Here is a 23297-nt window from a genome sequence, read left to right as displayed (position 1 = left end):
GCCAGAAGAAATAAATAATTGAATTTCCAGCCACTTCATGCCACCAAGGCTCCTGAGATCTCTTTCTGAGACTCCCAGGATTAGCCTCAGCTGAAGTGTAACTTGCACATTGGGTGATTTTACTCTCACGGTGCAAAACCCAAAGTTTCCGTTGCGGTGCTGTATTCGCCTCAGCTTCCTTTTTCCTACTCGCAGAGATGAGCCCGCATGTTGTTAAGGTGCTCAGCATCGTCCCCTGCAGGCAGGTGTGCTTCTGGGGGAGGGGAAGAGCCACTTCACAGGCTCTGTGCAGAAGAGGCTGTAAATGATAAACACAAGATATTATCATGCCATTTCAGACTCACAGGGCCACAGCTGCTGGTTGGCTGCTGATTTCCAAGATATTTGGAGCAGAGGAACTACGGACATTTTGGGTTGGATTATGTGCATAAACCCCAGCGGTGCTTTGGGTGCCACTGCCCGTGAGCCCTGCCTGGACTCCCAGACGTTCCCCCTGCCTCTGCAAGGAACAAGCGCTGCAGCAGGAGATGGTGGCTGCTCATGAGGGCAGGGAGGAGGCTCAATCCTCCTGAAGCGCAGAGGGAGGGTGCTCCCTTATCAACATTGTCAATCCTGAAGTTTTAAGGGTGGACATGGGCGTTTTTTTGAGATCTCAAAAGGCCTCTGTGGCAGGATGTGCAGCCTTCGTGTCACCCTCAGCTGGGGCACCGGCCACTTTGGCTGTGGGTGGCAGCTCGGTGTCCTCCGGCCCTGGCCTTCAGAGCCCTCCAGGGGCTGCGTGTCCCCTGGGGGCCTCTCCCTTGACGGGGTGCCAGCTCCCCTCCTGTCCCCTGCCGCAGCCCCCTCACGGGAGGGCCTGGGCTGGGTGCCATGCCAGTGCACTGGCTGCCGTGCCCCTGCAGGCCTCTGCCCCAGGGAAGTGGGATTCAGCGTAGGGCACGGGCAGAAAGGGATCCGTGGGACCACCTCTCGTTTGGAGGATCGCGTTAAATATTCGGTCCGGGTATGATTATAATTGCCATTGCTATTGTTGTAGTGCTTATCGCAGGACCAGGGCGTTTTGTCCCTTCGCGGGCCCCATACGTCCCCCCCCGGCGCTGGCGTGAACCGCCCTTTCCCGTCCCGACGCTTCCTTCCACGGGGAGGTGGGCTGTCGGCTGCCATCTTGGAAGCGGGCAAGCGGTGCGGTCTTCCCTGGCGGGGCGGTGTTTCCCGGGAGGAGCGGGGAGAGGAGGGGATGGGGGAAGGGACGAGGCTCTGCAAACGGTGAACGGCAGCGCTGGAGTCGTGGCGGTGGGGGAGGGAGGCGAAGAAGGAGGCAGTGCCCGGAGGCAAGATGTCGCCCGCAGCCTCAGCCAGACGGGTGGGACGCTACGGCGGCGCCGCGGGGTCAGGGCGGTTGGCGGGAGCGGGAAGCGCTTAGACCGCGCCTGGCGCTGAGGAGCCGTTGAGAGAGAACCGCGCGCCGGGACCGCCGCCATGCACGTCGTCAAGCGGGGTGAGGGACGGAGGAATGGAGGCTCCTCCGCCGTGGGGGCCACCGCCAGTCACGGGGGCTCCCCTCGGCGCCGGGGGTGTGTGTGGTGGTCCCCTCCCCCCTGCTTTGGGGGGTCCCCTCTCATGGCACCGGGTGTGGGCGGATGGGGTCACTCCCTCTGCTTTGGGGGTCCCTCTCATGGCGCCTGGTGCGAGGGAACGGGACCCCCTCTGCTTTGGGGGTCCCTCTCATGGCGCCTGGTGCGAGGGGACAGAACTCCCTCTGCTTTGGGGGTCCCTCTCATGGCGCCTGGTGCGAGGGAACGGGACCCCCTCTGCTTTGGGGGTCCCTCTCATGGCGCCTGGTGCGAGGGAACGGGACCCCCTCTGCTTTGGGGGTCCCTCTCATGGCGCCTGGTGCGAGGGAACGGGACCCCCTCTGCTTTGGGGGTCCTTCTCATGGCGCCTGGTGCGAGGGAACGGGACCCCCTCTGCTTTGGGGGTCCTTCTCATGGCGCCTGGTGCGAGGGGACAGAACTCCCTCTGCTTTGGGAGGGGACTCATGGCACCTAAAGTGAGTAGATGGGGACAACCCCCACCCCCTTTTTGGGAGTCCCTCATGGGCCGTGGAAGGATGGGATCCCCTCTGCTTTGGGGGAAGCTTGTGTGGCACTGAGTGTGAAGGGTTAGCACCCTGTCTGCACTGGGGAAGACCCTGGAACAAGGGAGTTCCCCCGTGACATCAAGAGTGAGGGATGAGACCCTTCAGTTTGCTTTGGGAGACATCCCCAACCCCCATGGCAATGATCTCTGGGCTTTGTCCCCACATCTTCGATCTAAGGAGAACACTTGGCCTACGGAGGGGTCCCCAGCCTTCAGGGGTCTGAGGTGGTCCTCAACTGGGTTCCCTGCCTCTGCAGCAGTGGTCCTGAGAATTGGGTTTATGCAAAGTTTGAGGTGTAGTGGGGAGGGAATTTCTTGGCCCTGGAGCAGGTACTAGCCCCCTCCTGAAGTGGTGTGAGCTCCCTATTCTTCATTCTATGGAGACCTGCGCCTCTGAGTGAGGGATCCCATGATCACCCGAAGCAAGGACACGCTGGGGTGGAGGGATAGCCTCTCTTCTTCTTGGGCCTGAACAGAGAACCTGAGCAGCTTGTCCATGGTGATTCCTACCCCAGGTTCCCCCAGAAGAGGGCTGGCTCCTGTGTGAGGTGCTGGGTGGGAGAATCCTGTGCTTAACTGGTTCTTTGTTGTAACGGGAGCTGTTGTGACAGTAACCTCTTCTCTGACAGATGGACGCCAAGAGCGTGTCATGTTTGACAAGATCACGTCGCGCATCCAGAAGCTCTGCTATGGGCTCAACGCTGACTTTGTCGATCCTGTGAGTCTGACCTTTTTCCTGCTGTCCCGTTCTCTGCCCCTTGTGGTGATCTCTGCTGAAAGCCAGCAGTGGGGAGTAGGTGTTACGTGGTTATTCTCCTTGGAAAAAGCTAAGTGTGGCAGCCTGCGCAGGAACTCCTGGCAAATGCGTTCATAAAGTGTTTCTTCTAATTGTTTTCTGAGCTTTTTTGGTTCACAGATACAGAGTCTGAGACTGTGGTGCGGGGAAAAAAGTCAGCTTACCTGTTGGAAATTGCTTTTACCTCAAATGTTGTTGAAGCAATTGAGCTTCTTGTGCTTAAAAAAAAAAAAAAAAAAAAAAAAAAAGAATTGATTGTTGCTCCAATTCACATACTTTGGTTTTGGTAGATTGCTCTCAATTTCAATCTGCAGAGCTTTAGCAATACTATGTGGAAAGTAGCTCTTGATCCTGTCTCAACAAAACAAGGTGCCCTTTCTGTCTGACAGAACCCCCATGCCATTATAATATCCCCACTTGTTTTTTTTGAGCTGTGTAGGATTTTGAGCGCATGTTGATCCCACTTGTGTAAGCTGCTTTTTCCAAAGCCTGTGTGGAGGGCGACTCGACTCCCTCGTGGATCTGTTGATCTCTGAGATCTTTATGCAGATGTGCAGACCCAGTATGTTCATTTGGAGTCACCAACTTAGGCTCTTCCCGCCTCCAAGATCTGAGAGTCTGTTTTCATGTCTTATATTGCATCTGTAAAATATTTGTCATTCATTCTGCACCAAAAGGTAGTGCTCTTCAGCCGTTGATAGAGAGCAGGAGGGGGAGCATTAGTGACTTGGTTACTGAAACACAAGGTGTGCTGACTCGATCTCAGTGACATGGGGAGTTGATGATGAGGCCAGAACCAAGGTTTCTAGTCCTCCTGACTCTTAATCCCAGACTGGTGGGGGTTGGAAGGGCCCTCTGGAGCTCACCCCGTCCCACCCCTGCTGGAGCAGGCACACCCAGAGCAGGGGCACAGGGCCGCGTCCAGGCGGGGTGTGAATGTCTCCAGGGAAGGGACCCCACAGCCTCTCTGGGCAGCCTGTGCCCCTGCTCTGGCACCCGCACAGGGAAGGGGTTTGTCCTCATGTTCAGGTGGAACTTCCCGTGTTCCAGCTTGTGCCCGTGGCCCCTTGGCCTGGCGTTGGGCACCACTGAAAAGAGTCCAGCCTCATCCTCCTGACACCCACCCTTCAGATATTTATAAACATCGATGAGACCCACCCCCCTCAGCCTTCTCTTCTCCAGGCTAACAAGCCCAGGTCTCTCAGCCTTTCTTCACAAGGGAGATGCTCCAGCCCCTGATCACCTTGGCAGCTCTGCACTGGACTTGCTTGAGCAGTTCCCTGCCCTTGAACTGGGGGCCCAGACCTGGCCGCAGCCCTGCAGATGTGGCCTCACTGGGGCAGAGCAGAGGGGGAGGAGAACCTCCCTCGCCCTGCTGGCCACACGCCTTTTCATGCACCCCAGGACACCGCTGGCGCCCTTGGCCCCAAGGGCCCGGTGCTGGCTCAGGGTCACCTCGCTGCCCCCCAGCACCCCTAGGGCCTTCTCAGCAGAGCCACTCTCCAGCAGGTCCCCCCCAGCCTGTGCTGGTGCGGGGGGTTGTTCCTCCCCAGGGCAGGACCTTGCACTTGCTCTTGCTGAATTCCCCGAGGTTCCCCTGGGCCCAGCCCTCCAGCCTGGCCAGGACTCGCTGGATGCCAGCACAGCCTTCTGGTGTATCAGCCGCTCCTCCCAGCTTGGTGTCATCAGCAAACTTGCTGAGGTTACGCTCTGTCCCATCATCCAGGTCACTGATGAATGTGTTGACCAGGACAGGACCCAGCACAGACCCCTGGGGAACACCACTAGTGACAGGCCTCCAGCCAGACTCTGCTGCATTTATCACGACCCTCTGAGCTCTGTTACTGAGCCAGTTCTGTGTCCACCTCACTGTCCACTCACCCAACCCACACTTCCTTAGCTTGCCTGTGAGGATGTTACGGTGAACACCTTGCTGAAGTCGAGGTAAGCATCCACTGCTCTCCCTTGGTTGACCCAGCCAGTCACGCCATCATAGAAGGCCATCAGGTTGGTCAAGCACGATCTTCCCTTGGTGAATCCGTGTTGACTATTTCTGATAACCTTCTTGTCCTCTACATGCCTGGAGATGACCTCCAGGATGAACTGCTCCATCACCTTTCCAGGGATGGAGGTGAGGCTGACGGGGCAATAGTTTCCCAGGTTGTTCTTCTTGCCCTTTTTGAAGACTGGAGTGACTCCAGTCCTTGGGCACCTCTCCTGTCCTCACCTGTCTTAATACCCCTGCCTTAGTAAGGAAGCTAATCTTACACGTAGCACTGCATTCTTATTTATTCTGCAGGAGAGTGTGACATCTCTCTTCCTGGGACTGAGTTTCTCCTTTTGGACTTGGACCGTCTTGTGCCGGGTGCTTTATAGGCCAATACTAAAAATGCCTTCCTTTCAGGGAGTAAGGTTTGAGAATTACGTGTCCAGGTTTTGTGAGGCTGTTGGCGCTTCAAGTATATTTGGCAGTTACCACGTTAGATCAGTCCTTTCTTCCCCAGTTTAGAAAATGGTCTTTGTTGCAGTGGTCAGTGCTAAGTGCTTGAGAGAAAAGCAGAAAATACTTTAGAGATGGTGGATGCAAAAGTCTTTTCCCATGAAAGCTCCCGACTGGCAGGTGAAGATTAGGCTATGTCATGAAGCAAAAGCCGTTGTACCCCTTCCAGGGTTGGGTTTTTTTTTTTTTCTTCCTCTTGTCAAGAAATGGTTTTAAGCGGAACAGTTCCATCTCTCATCAGGCACTTATAAAGTCAAGCTTCATTTGGAGTTTCAAAACTTTCTGTGATTCTGTGAATTTCCACGCAAGTACTCTTTAATCTGAGTTCTCTCCCTATGCACTTTGCTGCCACGCTATTCTAGCCTTTAGGAAAGTGTCTGCAGAGAAGAAACTGTTGATGATTCCGGATTGGCAGTTTCTGCTTTCTTCACTCTTTCCTCGCTCTCCTTTCTGCCCCTAAAATTTTAGGCGTCAGTACTTCACCAGGAGGGTTTGGTATTTTAATTTGCTGTTGTATTCAGACAAGAGTGAACGGTACCGCTTATAGCGAAGCACATCTTACATTTAAAATGGTTTAAACATGAGGATTTTTTGTCCCTCAACAACAGGTAGCTAACCTCCAGCATTTTCCCTTTTCAGGCCCAGATCACCATGAAAGTGATTCAGGGGCTGTACAGTGGTGTCACGACGGTGGAACTGGATACGCTGGCTGCTGAAACGGCTGCAACCCTGACCACCAAACACCCCGACTACGCTATCCTGGCAGCAAGGATTGCAGTGTCCAATTTGCACAAAGAAACTAAGAAAGTATTTAGTGGTAAGTCTCTTTGGGAGCACTTGGATAGAAGAAAGGGAGTAGGAGTTTTCGAGGATATAAATATGGAAATCTCTTTCTTAAGCAGAAGTTACTAAGTACCCAGGCTGACTAAAAATGCCATGGAGATGAAAAACATGAGTTTTAGGCATGTCACAAGGAAAATGAAATTGCCTGTTTTTTGAAAAGTATCTGTATAAATAGATGGATGAAAAATGTAACTGATTGAAATTAGCTTGCACCTGCTTTCTTTACCATTTATTATGTGTTGTAGATTCTGTAAAGAAGCATTGTATGAGAAGTGCGTTCTCAAGGTTATCAGATTGGTAATAATACTGAGCAGGTAGAAGAAAAGTTGTATGTTTGTGGAGCTGGAGGGAGTTATTTTAGAGGATGTTAGATCCTCAAAAACAAATGACAGGCGATGCATGTATAGGTCTGTGCACGTCCTTTTTAAATACCTTTCTCTTGTAGATGTGATGGATGATCTCTACAACTACATAAATCCTCACAATGGGAAGCACTCACCCATGATCTGCAAAGAAACTCTAGACATAGTTTTGGCCAACAAAGATGTACGTAACTTCTTTTCACTTCTAAGTTTTAAAAATTCAGTGAACTAGTTCAGATAAATTACTTCTTATTTTTAAGCAAGCCGTGTTTGAGGCAAAAAGCCAATGCAGAAACCAGTGCAGGTGATAACTGCTCTGTCCTGGAGAATTTAAAAGAGAGCATGTAGGAATTTCCTTCACATAAGGATGTTTCTGTAGTAGAATCTGTTTTCTCGGATGTACTCGTAGTCGTGATAAGCAAAACAAATTTGAGAAAAAATACCTTTTGCTGTAGCAATCTGTTTTGCCTGCACAGAAGGGAGAGGTGAGGTTTGGTTTCTGATTTCAGGTTGTTCCAGGTCTGTGTCCCTACGGGGAAGTTGTGTTCGTATTTTGATTCTGTCTTGTGTTTCTTAGTGTCTAGTTAGACTTCAGTAAAATGTAGCCAACAATTGAGCATTGTACGTGGGGAAAGAAATTGTTCAAACTGCATTTATTGTTTCAGGCTAAGTGCTCTTCCCTACTTTATTCCTCTGATCTGATACCTCTTTCACTAGAGCTTCGAGGCCAGAAATGCCGAACAATGATAGCATTGTTATACCTTAATGTGAGGCACAAAAAGCTGACTGTAAATGTAAGTTTTTCTCTGTATTATTTCCTCTCAGCGCCTGAATTCTGCCATTATCTATGACAGAGACTTCTCCTACAACTACTTTGGTTTTAAGGTAAAAAACATTATAACGAAGAGAGCTGTTTTGATATTGTTCTGGAGCTGAGTCTTGGGAAGGATGGGAATACTTGCAGACTCACCTGGATTTGGGCAAGGAGGGCACTGGAGTTGGTGGGACGTTAGTGGTTTTGTAAAGAGTCGAAGAGTAGCTGGACAAAGCAGTTGCCTAACTGGGTGAATCATGTACTTCTTGGCTTCGCTGTGTACCCTTGGCTGCTGTAATGTTTTAACTGTTGGGGTCTGACTGTTTCGCAGCAGATAGCACTGAATATTGTTGAAAACTTCCCAGCTCGTGCCAGTCCTCAAGGAAATAATCTGATTCTTAATAAACAAAAAAGGGATTTTTGGTTTTCCCCGTTGTTTTGTGTAACATTTGTTCTCAGTGTGTCATCCCACACATTTGTCGTCTTCCATGCTGCTGGAACATCTCCCCCACAACCAGTCCAGTCGACAGTGCCCCCACCATCTGCTCCTCCTGCTCCCCTCATAACGTGCTGTTCTTTGCTGAGTTGCTTTAGGGCTCTCCGGAGGGTCAGCTGGAGAGCATTTGGCTTTTCCATAGCACTGGGTACCTCAGAGAGTTCCTGTGAATCTCTGTAAGAATGGGGGTCTTTGCCTAGAGTTTCCATCAGCATGCCTGATATGGTGCCTTCTGGTTTGGGGGGAGTAGCTTGCAAGAAGGAAACAACTAGAGTGTGTAAAGAGCGGAGCAGCTGCGGAAACAGGGCAGGCAGGATAGAGAGAGGGGACCTTGAAGGAGGGGGTATGTTTCTCTGTGTGTACAGATATGCAATTCTTGACCCCCCGCCCCCCACCTGTAATTACTGCTGTAATCCATTAGGCACAAGCTTGAAAGGCATCTGCTTTAGCTGTAGCTTTGTCGTTTTGTGTGTTCAACACCCAGCATTGCAGACTATGATACAAGCTGTCTGGAAAGCGTTATCGTAGTACAACAGTACTTAAGGAGGAGTGGGGTTGTGGAGAAGAAACACTCCCTTGTCTTCTAGCCTTAATTCACTGTGGGTTGAGGGGTAGCGTTGAACCTTGCGGCTGCATGCTTCACCACCCCATAATCCAACGCAACAAGTCCTCAGTGTTGGAATGTTACAGTGGACTTCTGGGTTTTTTAGTCATTAGTTACCTAATATCCTCTGCCATTGACAAGAGGAGTGGAGTGCAGCGTTGGTGCTTCTGCTGAAGCCTAGGATGAGCATGAAGATGCTTGAGTTTGGAGTTAGTAGGATTTCTTTTTTTAAACTGAAATCTGCATGTCTACTAAAATGTATTCTCTCTTTCTAAAGACTCTAGAACGCTCCTACTTGCTGAAAATCAACTCAAAAGGTAAGAACTGTCTGTATCAGCTTAAAATGTTATTTAAAAGTCAAAACCAAGGCTCAGAGCAGGGGTCTTGAGGAGGCAAATAGGCTACCTCCTAGCTTTCCGTAAAGCATTCCGGCAAAAGCATTGAGTGGCACGCTGGTAGTAGGCATTCTCTGGGCATGTGCAAATTCTTTTCTTAGGCTAAGAGTCGAGCATCTGTGGTGGCAGTGGTATGCCTGCATGAAAAACAGTTGGTTGTTAAAGAGCAGCACCGTGGCAAGCTTACTTGGGTGTTCCAAATACCGGCAGTGTGACCCAGGCAACTGTGCTTTACCTGTCTGTTTTAAGGACCCTAGTGCTTTGAAAGCTGCACATTATCTAGGATTTAGAAGACAAAGTCGTTCCTGTCCAGCACTTTTAAATAAATTTAAGTTGAAAGAGCTACTGTGCTATCAGTGCCAGTTATTGCAGGCCCTTAGGACACCAGAAGGATGAGAAGTTATTTCTAACATAATAAACCTAGGGAGCAATTGGTTGGATATTTGACTGGATTTCAACCATTAATACAGGTGTGGGTTTTTTCCCCATAAGAACATCGAGCATTGGTGCAGAGTGTTGAGAGGGGTTATGCAGTCCCCGTCCTTGAGCTTTTCAGAAACTGACTGGATGAAGTCCTGAGCAAACTGGTCTGACTCTCATAGCTGGCTCTTCTTTGAGCAGGAGATTGGACTAGAGACCTCCACCTCCTGAGGTTCCTTCCAACCTGAATTATTCTGTCATTCTATGAAAACTATGGCTCTCGAGTGGCTTGTTACACATTGTTTGTAGCTTTTTCTTATGACCTCTACATCTGTCTGTACTGATCGTAAATGACATACTGACATTCTCTTTTCCCCTTTTCCTTTCTGTGTTTAGTTGCTGAGCGTCCACAGCATATGTTGATGAGGGTATCGGTGGGGATCCACAAAAATGACATTGATGCTGCAATTGAAACTTACAATCTTCTGTCTGAAAGGTGGTTCACCCACGCCTCCCCCACCTTGTTCAACGCAGGCACCAACCGGCCCCAGCTTTCCAGGTACCTCTGGCTTTCGAGTTTGCTTAACCGTGACTGGATGAAGGTACAGTTTTGGAGATCGGGTCTGTTCAAATGAAATGCTTTCCCAACTTCTAAAAATAGTAGTTGTGTTTCTGTGATTGTTCTACAAAGCTTTGAGGAGCTGCTGTCAAATTTAACTTGATCTCTAGTGTAGTCTTTGGGGACAAATACACAGGGGTCTCTAAGGTTGTAAAGCTAATGGAACGGTTCACATGGCTATGTTTTATTTAAAAGTTACTTATCTGTATAGTCTTCTGTACATTACAAAATTAATCCTGGTAATTGTTTTCTAAAATATGCTAAAAGTGGCAAGCATAATTGATATGATTTTTAAAATGTTTTGCTTTGCTAACACAGGCATCAGTGATAAAACTATTGCTCGTGACATTTTCTAAAATTGTCCTTTATTCCACTTTGCAACCTATGGTTTTGCTTCATTTATTTGCTTTGCGTAGCATGTTAAAGATTCAGCGTTTACCCTTGTTTTCTACAGCCCTGGTGAAATACTTCTTGACTTTTTTTTGTTTTAACCTCCGTATGCTAAAGCTGTTTATTTCCGTTAGTTGTTTCCTGCTGTGCATGAAGGATGACAGCATTGAGGGGATCTATGACACTCTCAAGCAGTGTGCGCTGATCTCAAAGTCTGCTGGTGGGATCGGCCTTGCTGTGAGCTGTATCCGAGCCACGGGCAGCTATATTGCTGGGGTAAGCGTGCAGATGGCGTTCCCAGCAGAGGTTAACCTTCTGGTTTCAGGAAATGTCTCTATTTCAGTTGCCAAATTGGTGGTGCTTCTGCTGAGTCAGTTTAACACAGCAGTCAGTCTAGCTTCATAGTCCTTCCCTTTTCAGTATGTTCTAAGGCAAAAAGGTTGGTTTTCCTTGGTGTTTTGGCTTCCTAGTAGATGTCCTTCCAAAAGGAGAGTATTATTCCGCTGTTTGATCAGACAATTCCAAGTTATTTATGTGTTAGCAACCTATAAATACGCGCAGAGACTTGTGCATTAGCCCTTCTCCTTTGTGTATGCTGAACTGCTCAAGATCACCCCTGGATGTGTTTGGGGGTTTTTTTGCCATAGTGTATGTAACCTCTGCAAGTCTTTACATAATGTGGAGGGAAGAAAGTAGGAGGTACATTTTATTAACTCTGGGACTAGTAGCTGATATATATGTTTTCGCCTATTTTAAGAAAAGGCAGGGGGATGGAGCTACCAAGTAACTGATTGGGGTGGTCAGTTCCTAGCTCTCTGCGTAAGAGTTCTGCAGGCTGCAGAGAGACATACAGAAAATGTAGGCCCATCTCTTCAGGCAGTTGCTTTTCAGTATTGATGGTTTTCCTGTGCCTCTGCAGACAAATGGAAATTCCAATGGGCTTGTTCCGATGCTGAGGGTCTACAACAACACTGCCCGTTACGTGGATCAAGGTGGAAACAAGGTACTGGCTTTCCATTAAATTAGGGTTAAGAAGGGAACCTCAGGTCAGAGGGAGAGGTTCCACGTCTGTGAAAGACTGACCCAGTAACATCAGCAAGGTGATAAAATGGTTGCAGGTCACATATAATTAAAATAGGGCATTTTCTCCCCTTCTTTTTGACATTCTGGTGTTCCCCTTCCACTAAGCATGTTATCATGCAGGTATATCTTGGTGTACATCTGCTGCGTGAAGTGCACGTGTTAGGTCAGCCATGTTAGGTCAGCCTCTTCCACTGACTGTAGTGAATTAAGGCGGATGACTGTAGAAAGCTTCTTGATCTGTATCCTTTGTCTTCACATAGTCCAGAGGTCAATGGAGACATGACACAGTAAGTAGATCTAAGGTTTGTCAAGCTCCTGTTTACACAGAGGAAATATATTTTTGGTACTAAAGCATTGTTATTGAGAATCTGAAACTAGTAACATGGCATAGTTCCAATAAGTAAGTGACAGTAATGCAAAAAAACGTATTGAAATTGCCTTAATGAGACTATAAAATGAAGCTCCAGTTAGTTTAGGGTATTGCGTGCACTCAGGAGCAGTGCAGGGGATTTTATTTTCAAGGGCAATTTGTTCTGATCTTGACTCTGTTTTACGTATCAGAGACCCGGGGCTTTTGCCATCTACCTGGAGCCATGGCATTTGGACATCTTTGAGTTTCTTGACTTAAAGAAGAACACTGGAAAAGAAGAGCAGCGAGCCAGAGACCTCTTCTTTGCCCTCTGGATTCCTGACCTCTTCATGAAGCGAGTTGAAACCAACCAGGTAAGAAGCTTGATTGGTGCAGAATAGGTCTGTTAATGGAGAAACAGGTGATCAGCCCTGGGCTGGAGTTCACGAAGGGCTGCAGAGCTCTCTTCCTAGCGGCAAAGGAACCTCCTGAAAGAGCTGCCTCACCTTACTTGAGAGCTAGGCTGTGCAGGTGGAGAATGGAGGTGGAGAACTCCAGTGGGATACTTTGCTTCAGTCCATGGCTCATGTGCTGGTGCTATTATACTAAATTTGTACTCTGGACTTTCCTTAAAGCATCAGAATATTCTTAGTAAATTGATCTTCATGTGACTGCTTGTATTTACTTTAAAATGGGCTGTAGCTTGGGAACCAGTCATTTCAAGGCTAAAAATGCCGTTTGGTCATAAATGTTCATATAATTAATTTTTACATAAACCTGAGTGATCTGATAAATACATTCCCCATGTCTGCTGGCAGAGTTGGTCCCTACTTTTTCAGGGTGGGAAGGGTAGTTTGCATATTTCTGTTTATAGCAGGATCTGCTGGTGAAGTTGAATGTTTTTAATGAACAGGGTGCCTAAAGATTTTTCTCTGAATATTTTTCTTTCTTACAGGACTGGTCCTTAATGTGTCCCAATGAGTGTCCTGGCCTAGATGAAGTTTGGGGAGAGGAATTTGAGAAACTATATGAGAGGTAAGAAAAGTGACTAGATTTTTCTAGCAGTGGTCATCCATTCACAGAACTGCCCTTGACGTGCGGTATCTGGGAGCCAAAGCACAGGCTCCTGGTGTTGGCTCATAAGTGGTCAGCGAGTTCCTTTATCAGACTGATAAAAAGGCAAAGATGGGGAACTCTGCTTACTGTTTGCTTCAAACTTTGACCTGCTCAAGATAGAACTAGGTATGAGTGATTGTTTTAGCTTGTTAGAGGGAAATTCTGAAGTGATCCCTGCTTAAAGCGGTCGATGGTTTTGTTTTGAAGGAGTTGTATAGGGTGTTGCAGTGAAAGATTTCTGTTTGCTTTGAACAATGACAGTTCAGAGTTCACACAGTTCAGAAGTGAATGGGGTCTTGCCTGCCTGGGAACCTGATGTTGTGTTAAAAATTATTGTCTTTCACTGCTGTTTCTGGGAATTACTAAGCAACAACACGTGCCCTGTTGCAGTTATGAGAAGCAAGGCCGTGTCCGCAGAGTGGTGAAGGCCCAGCAGCTCTGGTACGCTATCATCGAGTCTCAGACAGAGACCGGCACGCCGTACATGCTGTACAAAGACTCTTGCAACCGGAAGAGCAATCAGCAGAACTTGGGGACCATCAAATGCAGCAATCTGTGTACAGAAATAGTGGAGTATACCAGCAAAGACGAGGTAGGTGGAGAACAGGAGCTTATAGCATTTAGGAAAGCTCTCTAGAATACGTCTGACTGTTGGCTGGGGAAGTGAATGGGTAGCTGAGAAAATTGTGGGCATGTTTTGGCTCGGGATATATTGGCTAGGGTACTTACAGCGCTTGCCCTGACTCTGTGTGTGGGTTTCCCCTCCCTTACTACTCCCATAGAGGATTCGGTATAAAACAAGATACCCATCAAAGTGAACCTCTGAAAGCTTGGGGGAGAAGTGAGCTCTTTGGCTTGCTGGTAGCTGAAGTAAGCCTCTCTTTGGCTAGTGATTTAGTAAAACTCTACCTCTCTTACCCCAAGACTTACATTTCAGTGTCAATTCCCCCGAGTTCCCTGTGTACTACCCTAATCTTGGTGCTCTACGGACGTGCTATGTTTGTACCGCAGCATTGCTCACAAAGGCGAAGGAAGGGCACGGAATGAGTTAGTCCTAGTACAGCATGGGGAATTTCTAGTTCAGTAAAGCTCTTGAGGCTGTTGTAACTGAAAGTACCAGTTTCTACTGCCTGAGCCACTGGTTGTTCTTTAGCTCACGCTCTTTGGCATGTTCTTAACATCCCGAATAGTCTAGAAGAGATGAAGAGCTATCTTGCCTGCCTGCACTGCACAGGAAATTTTAGCTTGCTTGCTTCAATTCTCCTGGGGTTGGAAATAATATTAGTGTTAAAAATTGTTAAAAAGAATGCCCTAATATAGGCTGGATCTCATTGAGATCAGCTGCTGGTTCTGGCAAGACAAGAAATGGTTAGGCCTAGTTGCTGGAAGGATGGCTTACAGGCAACAGGATTGACCGAGCCAGAGAAATTTAATTTTTATGGTGATGTTGATATCTACTAAATCTTTTTGAATTGTTGTTACACTTTTGCAACCCATAAGATAGCAGAGAAATGAGGAGTGCATTTTTCCAGCCTTGTATGTTGCTTGGTGTTCTTTGTTTCCACGTAGTTTGGATACAGAGCGTGCTCTGGGACTGAGATTGTTTTTTGCATGGGGTGTTGGCTGGATGCCTGTTTTCACTATATTTTCTCTACAGGTTGCAGTGTGTAATTTGGCCTCTATAGCCCTGAACATGTACGTCACTTCAGAGCATACGTATGATTTCAAGAAGCTAGCTGAAGTCACTAAAGTGATTGTCCGAAACCTGAACAAAATCATCGATATCAACTACTACCCTGTGCCAGAGGTGAGTGCTGTGCTGCCGGCACGGGGCTGCCAGCATGCCGAGAGCCCGGTGACAGGGCCTGTTGTTCTGTGGCAGCCCCGCTCCAGCCTCGGGCAGAAGGCACTCGTGAGGCATCTTGTAAACCTGTTTGGGCTAATGGTTGGGAGTTGCATTAACTGCCTGTCTGCAGATGCGACCCGTCGTTAGTGACTTCTTAAGCTTCAACCCAGAACTGTTCCTTAGTGAAGCAGTTGTAGAAAAAGCCTCCCCTTGAGACGGTTCTGCCATTAGAATTTTTTTCATGCATGTGGATTTCCATAAGGCACAGAACAGCACTAGGGGTAGAGTGGAAGGTGGAACAGAGAGCAGGATCCTGGAAGGATCCCAGGAAGGTGTAACTCAGCCTTGAGTAGTTGGTTGTATGCATTTTTGGGGGGGTGCATTAGAGAGCTTTCCGGAAGGAAGGCGGGGAGAGGGTTGGTAACTGTTGAAGAGGAATGGGAGCAGGGTTTGTTGCGCTGCAGGAACATAGAAAGGCAAGCAGCAGAGCTGGGCGTTGGAGGGGAGGGAGTAAGCAAACACCCAAAGTGCAAAGCCAAACCCGATGAAGATCGGATTTTTCTAGTGTGTACAATTTGAGTGCATGAGTCTAAATGCCTTCATGGGCCTGGGGTTTTTTTTGGGTTTTTTTTAGTTTTTGTTTTTTTGTTCGAAAGTGCTTAGTTTTCACTTCTAAATCATGGCTTCCTCTGTGTGTCAGGCTGAGCAGTTAAAATCACTATTCGCTTCTAACAAACTTGATCTGGGTCCCCAAATTCCTGCCCCACTGCCATGGTTTTAGCTGGGATAGGGATAATTTTCTTCACTGCAGCTGGCCCAGTGCTGTGCTTTGGACTTAATATGAAAACAGTGCTGATAACACACCGATGTTTTGGTTGTTGCTGGGCAGTGCTTGTGCTAGTCAAGGACTTTTCCAGCTTCCCAGGCTCTGCCAGGTGCATGGGAGGCCGGGAGGGGAGGGGGCACAGCCAAGAGCACGGATCCAAACTGGCCAAAGGGATGTTCCATACCATGTAACATCACGCCTAGTGTGTTACCTGGGGGGAGCTGGCTGGGGGAGGGAGGCAGCGATTTTGGCTCGGGGACAGGCAGCGTCGGTCGGCGGGTGGTGAGCGGTTGTGTCGTTTGTGGTTTTGTTTTTTTTTCTTTTTCCCTTTTCCTTTTTATTATATGGTTATTATAATAATCATTATTATTATAATTATTATTTTATTTTAATTGTTAAACTGTTCTTATCTCAACCCACAAGGTTTTTTTTGTTTTTGCTTTTGCTCTTCCGATTCTCTCCCCCGTCCCACAGGGGTGGGGGCAGTGAGCAAGCGGCTGCCTGGGTGTTTAGCTGCCGACTGGGGCTGAACCACAGCAGTCCTTTTTTGGCAGCAAATAGTGGGGAACTGGGCAGAGGTGGAAGGTGGGTTGTCGCAGCAGAATGGAAGGCCTGTAAAAGTTAAAGCAGTGGCATGGATGAGAATTCCTCTCAGTGGTCCTAGTTTATTTTATGGTTCTATGTAGTTCTGCTAAAGGTAATTATTCTCTTTGCTTGAATGCTGTGCAGGCTGAACGCTCCAACAGACGCCATCGTCCCATTGGCATTGGTGTGCAGGGCCTGGCAGACGCTTTCATCTTGATGAGGTACCCCTTTGAAAGCCCTGAGGCCCAGCGCTTGAACCAGCAAATTTTTGAGACTATTTATTACGGTGCTTTGGAAGCCAGCTGTGAACTTGCCAAGGAGCAAGGACCGTACGAAACATATGAGGGTTCTCCTGTCAGCAAAGGAGTAAGTACCAGAAACTGTCCTGTGTCAGGGCCAAAGCTATGCAAAGCAGATAATGGGACTGTGCTGGTCTTTGGTACAGAAGGAGACGCACTGAAACACCGTAGGCTGATATTATCGCCACAATACAAATGTCCTTGAGTTTTCCTCCATCGTTTGGCTTCCTAAGTGCAGTGGGAAATGCATGAGTTAAACTGAGGTGCAGAGAGCAAGGAAAGCAAGTAAGACTTAGCCTGTGCTGGCTGTCCCCTTTAGACAAAGATTGAGTGCTCGTAAGATTATGATACAGGAACTTTGCCGAGGCTGAACTGTAGGGAATAGTTAATAGGAATAATGGGGTCAATTTACAATGTGATCTGTAAAACATGGAGAAAAGAGCGCCCTGTCTAATTTGGACTACACCTGTGTTCTTCAGATTCTTCAGTACGACATGTGGAATGTCACCCCGTCTGATCTTTGGGACTGGAAGGCTTTAAAGGAGAAGATTGCCAAGTGAGTAGTCTTGCACAGTTTGTATTAGAGGTAAAACACATTCGCTATGTTCTGACTGACTGAAAACAAAAGAGGGCGCAAGCGTAGAAATGGTCTTATGTGTTTCCCCCTGCCCCAGTAGATCTTTCTTCAGAACTGTTTTGTGAATGGTTTTCTTTCGTGTTTGCTCTTACAAGCCAGAGAGAGCCCACCGCCTAGACTCTGCTGTAGCTGAGCTTTTAATTCCTCTCGGATGCACCAGCAGAATGGTTTGCGTTCCGGTTAAACAAAAGTAGGGGTGATTGAGGCAGTCAGCCAGGCTTGGGAACTCTTTCCCACTGACGGACAAGCAGCTGAGCCTTGGACATCCTGAAGACGGGAATCGTTAAAGCGTGAAGTGCCTGTAATGTATTTATTCAATTTGTGTGGGCCTAATTTTTAAATTTAGTAGATCTTTCTACTGCCTCGTGTACGGAGAGGTCTCAGGCTCTTCATGGGCTGCTCGTTTTGGTTTTGCCTGAGTGCTGCGGAGTTGTGCCTGACAGATTTTTGTTCCTCTGCATCCTTTCTCATGACTAAATAGTTTGGGAAAGCCTCTGATTAAAGATGAAAATAGCAAAGACTTTAGTTATGCTTCCATGTTGAGCTACGTTATAAGTTTAGTGGAGCTTCCCTTTTCTTGCTGGAGGTAATCTGAGGGTTTGCAGGTTACCCTGAGAAGGTGAGATTCCTGAGTGTGTGAGCTGGGAGTTCCCTGTGCTCGCCCTCTTAGCTCTCTGCAGGCGGTATATAACTGTGCTGTTCTTGGGTCTTCTCTGCCTTGTCTCACTTGGTTGAAGCTTTCTAACCTTTGGCTGTTGTTACTAGATACGGTGTCAGAAACAGCCTTCTCCTTTCTCCCATGCCAACTGCTTCTACTGCTCAGATCTTGGGCAATAACGAATCCATCGAGCCCTATACCAGTAACATCTACACACGCAGAGTCCTCTCAGGAGAGTTTCAGGTAAGCGAGGCAGCTGTGGGAAAAGAGCTTTTCTCTTTTCATATCTTTGATGTCAAAGTCATTTCACTGACAAAGACCAGGTGGAGGCCTCACACTTGGTAACTCAGTTCAGTTAGATGTTTTACGCCGAAGGCTGAAAGCGCCAGGGGGAACATCTAGCCTGTACTATGTGCTGTAGTAGTACAGTTTTGCATGTTCCCCAACAATCATTGTGGAATAGGTGAAATTGTAAAGAAGTGCCGCTTTTGTCTGGAAAAGACCTTTATGAGGCCTCAGGATGGTCTGCAGGAGGACTTGCTAAATGAGTGATGATTAGTGAGATTATGGAAGGGACGTGCATGCTATGGGAAGAGTAACTGAGACCAGAGAGCTGTGTGTAAAGCACTGAACAAATCTGAAGAGATTGGGTAAAACCTTTACAGATCCACAGGGGTCTGTCATTTAGGAAAGAGTATGAAACAGTTTGAGTTCTGGAGGCTGGAGTTAGCAAAGAGCGCTTTGCTGAGGCAAGGGGACTGTCTTCACTGTTAGGGAGGTCTGGTCTGCCCTACATCCCCTCATCGCTGTTAGGGAAAGCACTCTGTTTCCCCCCACCTGCGGGATCAGATCAGACACGTGGTGAGGTTAGAACAAGGGGTTTATTAACCTGCTCCGCTGTGTAGGTCAGGTGCAGGGCAGCTGGACAGGTATCCCCAAACAGTGCCAGCAAGCAAATGTTCACTGGTTTTTTTCCTCCCAAATAAACAGCCTGCACCTGTTTTGTTCTTTCCCCTTCTGATCCCAGCCTTGATGACTGTTTACACCCTTATTTAGTAATTCAGGTTGTGGTCAGTGGCCCTGGTATAAGTCAAGATCTCTCCCTTTTACCTCTTCTGGCATTCCTCACGCAGGGGAGTTCCATACACCCCCCTTTCACATTTATAATGTCCAGTAATTTCTCCCGTTACTGTCCTACAGGTTTAGCCCCAGGTTGGTGTCAGCCAGGTGTCGCAGCCAGCCTTCTGTGTTTGCAACAGCCAGCAGCACCTCACATTTGTTACCCTCTTGTTTTAACCTTGGGCCTAGCCTGGCCATCTGCATGCGTACCTCAGTGCTGACTGAAGAGTGAAAGTTTGTCAGTGCTCTGCAAGGTCTTGTCTAATCACGTAAAAACCCGTGCACATCGGGTGGATTTGCCTCCTCTAGGGAGGTGTGTCTGTGCCATAAGGCAGGACCTGTAGCTGGGCAGAACATACAGCGCTTTCATTCTTTGGCCTTTGCCCCTTACAGGTTGTGAATCCGCACTTGTTGAAAGATCTCACAGAGAGGGGCCTGTGGAATGAGGAGATGAAAAACCAAATCATTGCCCACAACGGCTCTATCCAGGTGTGTGTGAAAATGGGGAGAATAATGGTGCAGGGATTCCTACCGGCCTGGGAAGTGATGGCTGCGTGGCTGCGGAGCTTATTTGCCACACAGTGTTTTTGAGGTCTTCTGTATGTGAGTGACTTGGGGAGGAAAAGCTCTAACATGTAGCATTTCCATTAGAAATATGAGGGGATGTGTCTGATCTCAGTGGTAATTTGTTCCTGCTGGAGCCTGCCCGTGTGCTGGAGAAGCCCAATGGAAATGTGCTACTAATTATTGCTAGAACAAATACCAGCCAGGCTGTGCTACTTTATACAAATTCTGCAAATGTTTGGATTCCCATTATCATAAAGATTATAAAGGGGTAATTTCATAGTAGGGAGTAGGCTCGAGACAGGAGTATATGGCATCCCGATCCAGAAGTTACCTATAGAAGAGTCTGTGTGGGATGAATCATTTGTGCTGTGGAGTTTGAAACGCTGTTGTGACTGTTGTGTGTGGAGTCATGCGTGCTTGCGAAGTGTTGGATTGCTTTTTGTAAGACCTCCCAACTGTTTAGGACAAAATAGTAATTGTCTGTTTGCAAACAGCTTTTTTCCTCTCAAATTCCCCCGAATAAGCTGTCCTGTTTCAGCAAGTAAGGTGATAAGAGTTCAGCTGCAAAAAGGCGTAGTTCTGGTCAGGATTGCTGAAGCCTCAGCAATTGAAGAATTTGGTTTATAAATATGAACGTTTGGGCAGTCACTGGTTACACCACACTGGAAAACTCTTCCTGTTCATTTTAGAATATACCTGAGATTCCTGATGACTTGAAGCAACTCTATAAGACAGTGTGGGAGATCTCCCAGAAAACTATCCTCAAGATGGCAGCAGACAGAGGCGCTTTCATCGATCAGAGCCAGTCTCTCAACATCCACATCGCAGAACCCAACTATGGCAAACTGACCAGCATGCACTTCTATGGGTGGAAGCAGGTATCGGGGAGGGGCGGCGTGGGGGGCTTGTTCAGAGCAGATAGCACAGGGGGCTGATAAGTTCTTTCATGAAAAGTTGGTCTCACTGATTCTTAGAAGGGTAAACTGTCGTTTCCTTCCAAGAATCCAGTCTTACTAGTGGAGTATCTCTCTAGAGCAGTAAAGCAGGGGGTGCTTGTGGCATTGCACCCGTTATTCCTGACTGCCAGACCTCGCCGTGAGGCCGGTGCGGTGCTACGGACTGAGGGGGGCTGGCCTCAGCGGCTCAGAATTCGGCTGTATTGCTTGCCTGACCACCAGCTGGTCCCATGCCTTTGCTCCGCAGGGTCTGAAGACTGGCATGTACTATCTAAGGACAAAACCAGCTGCTAACCCCATCCAGTTCACCCTGAACAAAGAGAAACTCAGAGAGCGGGAGAAGGCCTCCAAGGAAGAGGAGGAGAAGGAGAGGAATAAAGCAGCCATGGTGTGCTCCCTGGAGAACCGGGATGAGTGTATGATGTGTGGCTCCTAATGGATCTGCCCTGCGGTGCCAGCAAAGCCCTTCTACCTTGCTGGGGTCCTTCTAGGACAGAAGCATCTAGTGTAACTTCAGGATGTAGAGGCTTGCTGGAACTGTGGCAGGAGGGGTGATCATACTAGTGTATTGTAGGCTCCCCATCCAGCTGGGGGTTGGTGCACAGGTATGGATAGGGTGCATAAGAAGTTTGTATATTGCTTTAGTAGCTGGGCTTCCTGAAAACTTAAGTGCTCTTGCATGGTCTTACAATGAATCCTATAGGCAGGGCTTCATCTGGAAGGCAGGGAAGGTGTTAATGCCACTTACCTTAAAGATCTGCCCTGAGGGCTTCAGACAATTCTTTTCATTTCCTAAAGACTGTTACTCGTGTCTTCAGAGAAGGAAGCTGTCTTCAGAGAAGGAAGCGGACCTGACTGGTATCTCCTCCTTTGCTGTGATAGGACAGCAGGAAAACATCCCTAGGCTAGGCATGTCGCGTGCTAGCCATGCTGTCTATCGTGACAAAGGAGCAATTTCTGTTAAGCTTAGAAAGCCAGAGCATGTGCACACCTGCCGGTGAGACCTTTCTCCCACCAGTTCTTGCTCCCCTTGTCCCCTCCTCTTCCTTTTCCAAAAAGCTTTTTAAAAGTGCAGACTGGTGGTAGGTGCCTCGCTGCCTGGAGAGCTGCTCTTCTCCATCCAGCCTGACGGGGCAGAGCACTGTGCTTGGCAAAGGCTCCTTTTCAGTTCTGACCAGGAAAGGGCAGAGCTGCTGCAGCGTGGTTTATTCTGTATTAAAAACCCACTCTAATTTGTCACTCAGTTTGCTGGTAAGGGGCCTCCCTGCTGTCCTTGGCCAGAAAGCCCTCTGAAGTGCACATGCCATCTTTTTTTCAAGAGTTGCATTTATCCACCCTGGCTAGTTATTTGATCTTGAACTGCCTGCTCTAATGCGATGGGGTTTCATCACTCAGTTCTTAAATATTTATTGAATTCATGCACCACACAACTAACCCTTTAATCCAGCCAAACTCAATAAAATGTGGAATGTCAAAGGAATGAGCAGTGGTATCTTGGAACTTTTTCTTTTTTTGATTAAAAGTGGATTGTAGCAGCTGGAGGCTGGTGCCTTGTTTGTGAGCCCCGCACCCCCTGCGCACAGTCCCTTCCAGAGGACTGCGAAGGTTCTTGTGTAAAATGAGGCGCGTAAGTGGAACCCGGTATTTGCCGGGGCAGCCGTGCTTAACCCAGTAGGGCGTCTGTTTCTTTGTGTTGTTTTGAAGTTCTGGGCTGAAGGTGAACGGGAGGAGGGGGCTGAAGTAATGCCGAGTGTGCGTTTCAGTAGCGTGCAAAGGAGGTACCCTGGGTGCACAGTGCAAACCTGGGCCTACACTTGAACTCCTGCGTCTTGGTTTTTCAGTCCAGCCCTTGCCCTGTTTCTTCTCCCGGATTCTGTTCTAGGGCACCACCGCAAACGCCTTGGAAGCAGAGGGAGGAACTTCCCAAGGGAAGGCCGTTTTTCTAATCACGGCACTCCTGGCAGCCGTGCCACCCAAGAAATTTCACCAAAAAGGTTCTGAGGGGAGAGGGCCTTTAGAATAGGAAAATCCTCTTCTGGGCAGGTTTTGGGAAGTTCAGAAGCTGCAAGGGCTGGAGCAGGGCTGGTGGGGAAGCAGACTCCCTCCTGCAGAACATGCTAACCTCACCTGTTGGTGGGGCAGAGGGAGCTGAGTGAGAACTGAAAGGCGATGTGTTAGGCTGTCAACAGGTGCGCGGGAAGGCACGGGCTAGAGGCAAAGATCTGCCGAGGAGCGGCTGCTGAGGCTGCGATGGGTGGGTTTGGTGAGGTTATGACGACACTTGTGCCTGTCTGTCCTCACTTGTGTGCTGGAGAGCTTCAGTGGGAGGGATTGGGGGTCCTTTCCCCTCCGGTGCTGGCCCTTTGCTGTCTCGATGGTAGAGTGCAGGCCGGGCTGGCGACACTGTGGCTGCTCCGGACCAGCGTGGGATCTCGTGCAGCCGAGGGCAGGGCGGCCCAAAGCTGGGCACGTCTTCTGCGGCCAGGTCAGCAGTAAGCTGTTGCTCAGTCGAAGAACCCTTTGCTTCTCAAGCATCACAAGGAGGGTTTTTGGGGTTGGGTGTAACTGGATACCACACCGTTAACGTGTCCCTGTGTAAACAGGAGTAGATCCCAGAGCACCCTGCAGCCTAGACTCTCCCGTTCTCGCAGTTTGCTTTTGCTGCTGCCTCTCTTTGAGGCACTCCTGAACAGGAGTGCTGTTGAAATCAGCACTCCTGCCTGATCTGGTTTCCTGGGGGAAGCGTGAAGGCAGCTTATGCTTCCCGCTAGGCAGAAAGGAGAGGCGGTTAGAGAGGTGCTGGGGTGGGGAGCGGGAGTTGCGCTGAATGCTGATGCTCCTTTGGGGGGCGGAGGGAGGCCTCGGGAGCCGCTGTCTC

The 23297-nt window shown here is 48.6% G+C and overlaps 1 protein-coding gene across 1 annotated transcript; it reads left to right on the top strand.

Annotated features, from left to right (window-relative positions):
• The first annotated feature begins 1161 nt into the window (after positions 1–1161).
• On the top strand, positions 1162–21954 carry RRM1 (ribonucleotide reductase catalytic subunit M1). Its single transcript, XM_075099258.1, has 19 exons — positions 1162–1498; positions 2769–2857; positions 6075–6252; positions 6724–6824; positions 7466–7525; positions 8832–8871; positions 9766–9928; positions 10513–10654; positions 11298–11381; positions 12023–12184; positions 12766–12845; positions 13317–13518; positions 14584–14733; positions 16328–16549; positions 16962–17038; positions 17885–18020; positions 19290–19385; positions 20153–20341; positions 20667–21954. Exons 1-19 carry the CDS (start codon positions 1480–1482, stop codon positions 20853–20855), a joined length of 2379 nt encoding a protein of 792 aa, XP_074955359.1. The 5' UTR covers positions 1162–1479; the 3' UTR covers positions 20856–21954.
• Positions 21955–23297: the final 1343 nt, after the last annotated feature.

This window comes from Phalacrocorax aristotelis, chromosome 1, assembly GCF_949628215.1.
Source record: "Phalacrocorax aristotelis chromosome 1, bGulAri2.1, whole genome shotgun sequence".
Classification (NCBI taxonomy): domain Eukaryota; kingdom Metazoa; phylum Chordata; class Aves; order Suliformes; family Phalacrocoracidae; genus Phalacrocorax; species Phalacrocorax aristotelis.
Note: the sequence above shows the minus strand (reverse complement) of the source record. Positions and strands in the feature narration are given on the sequence as shown.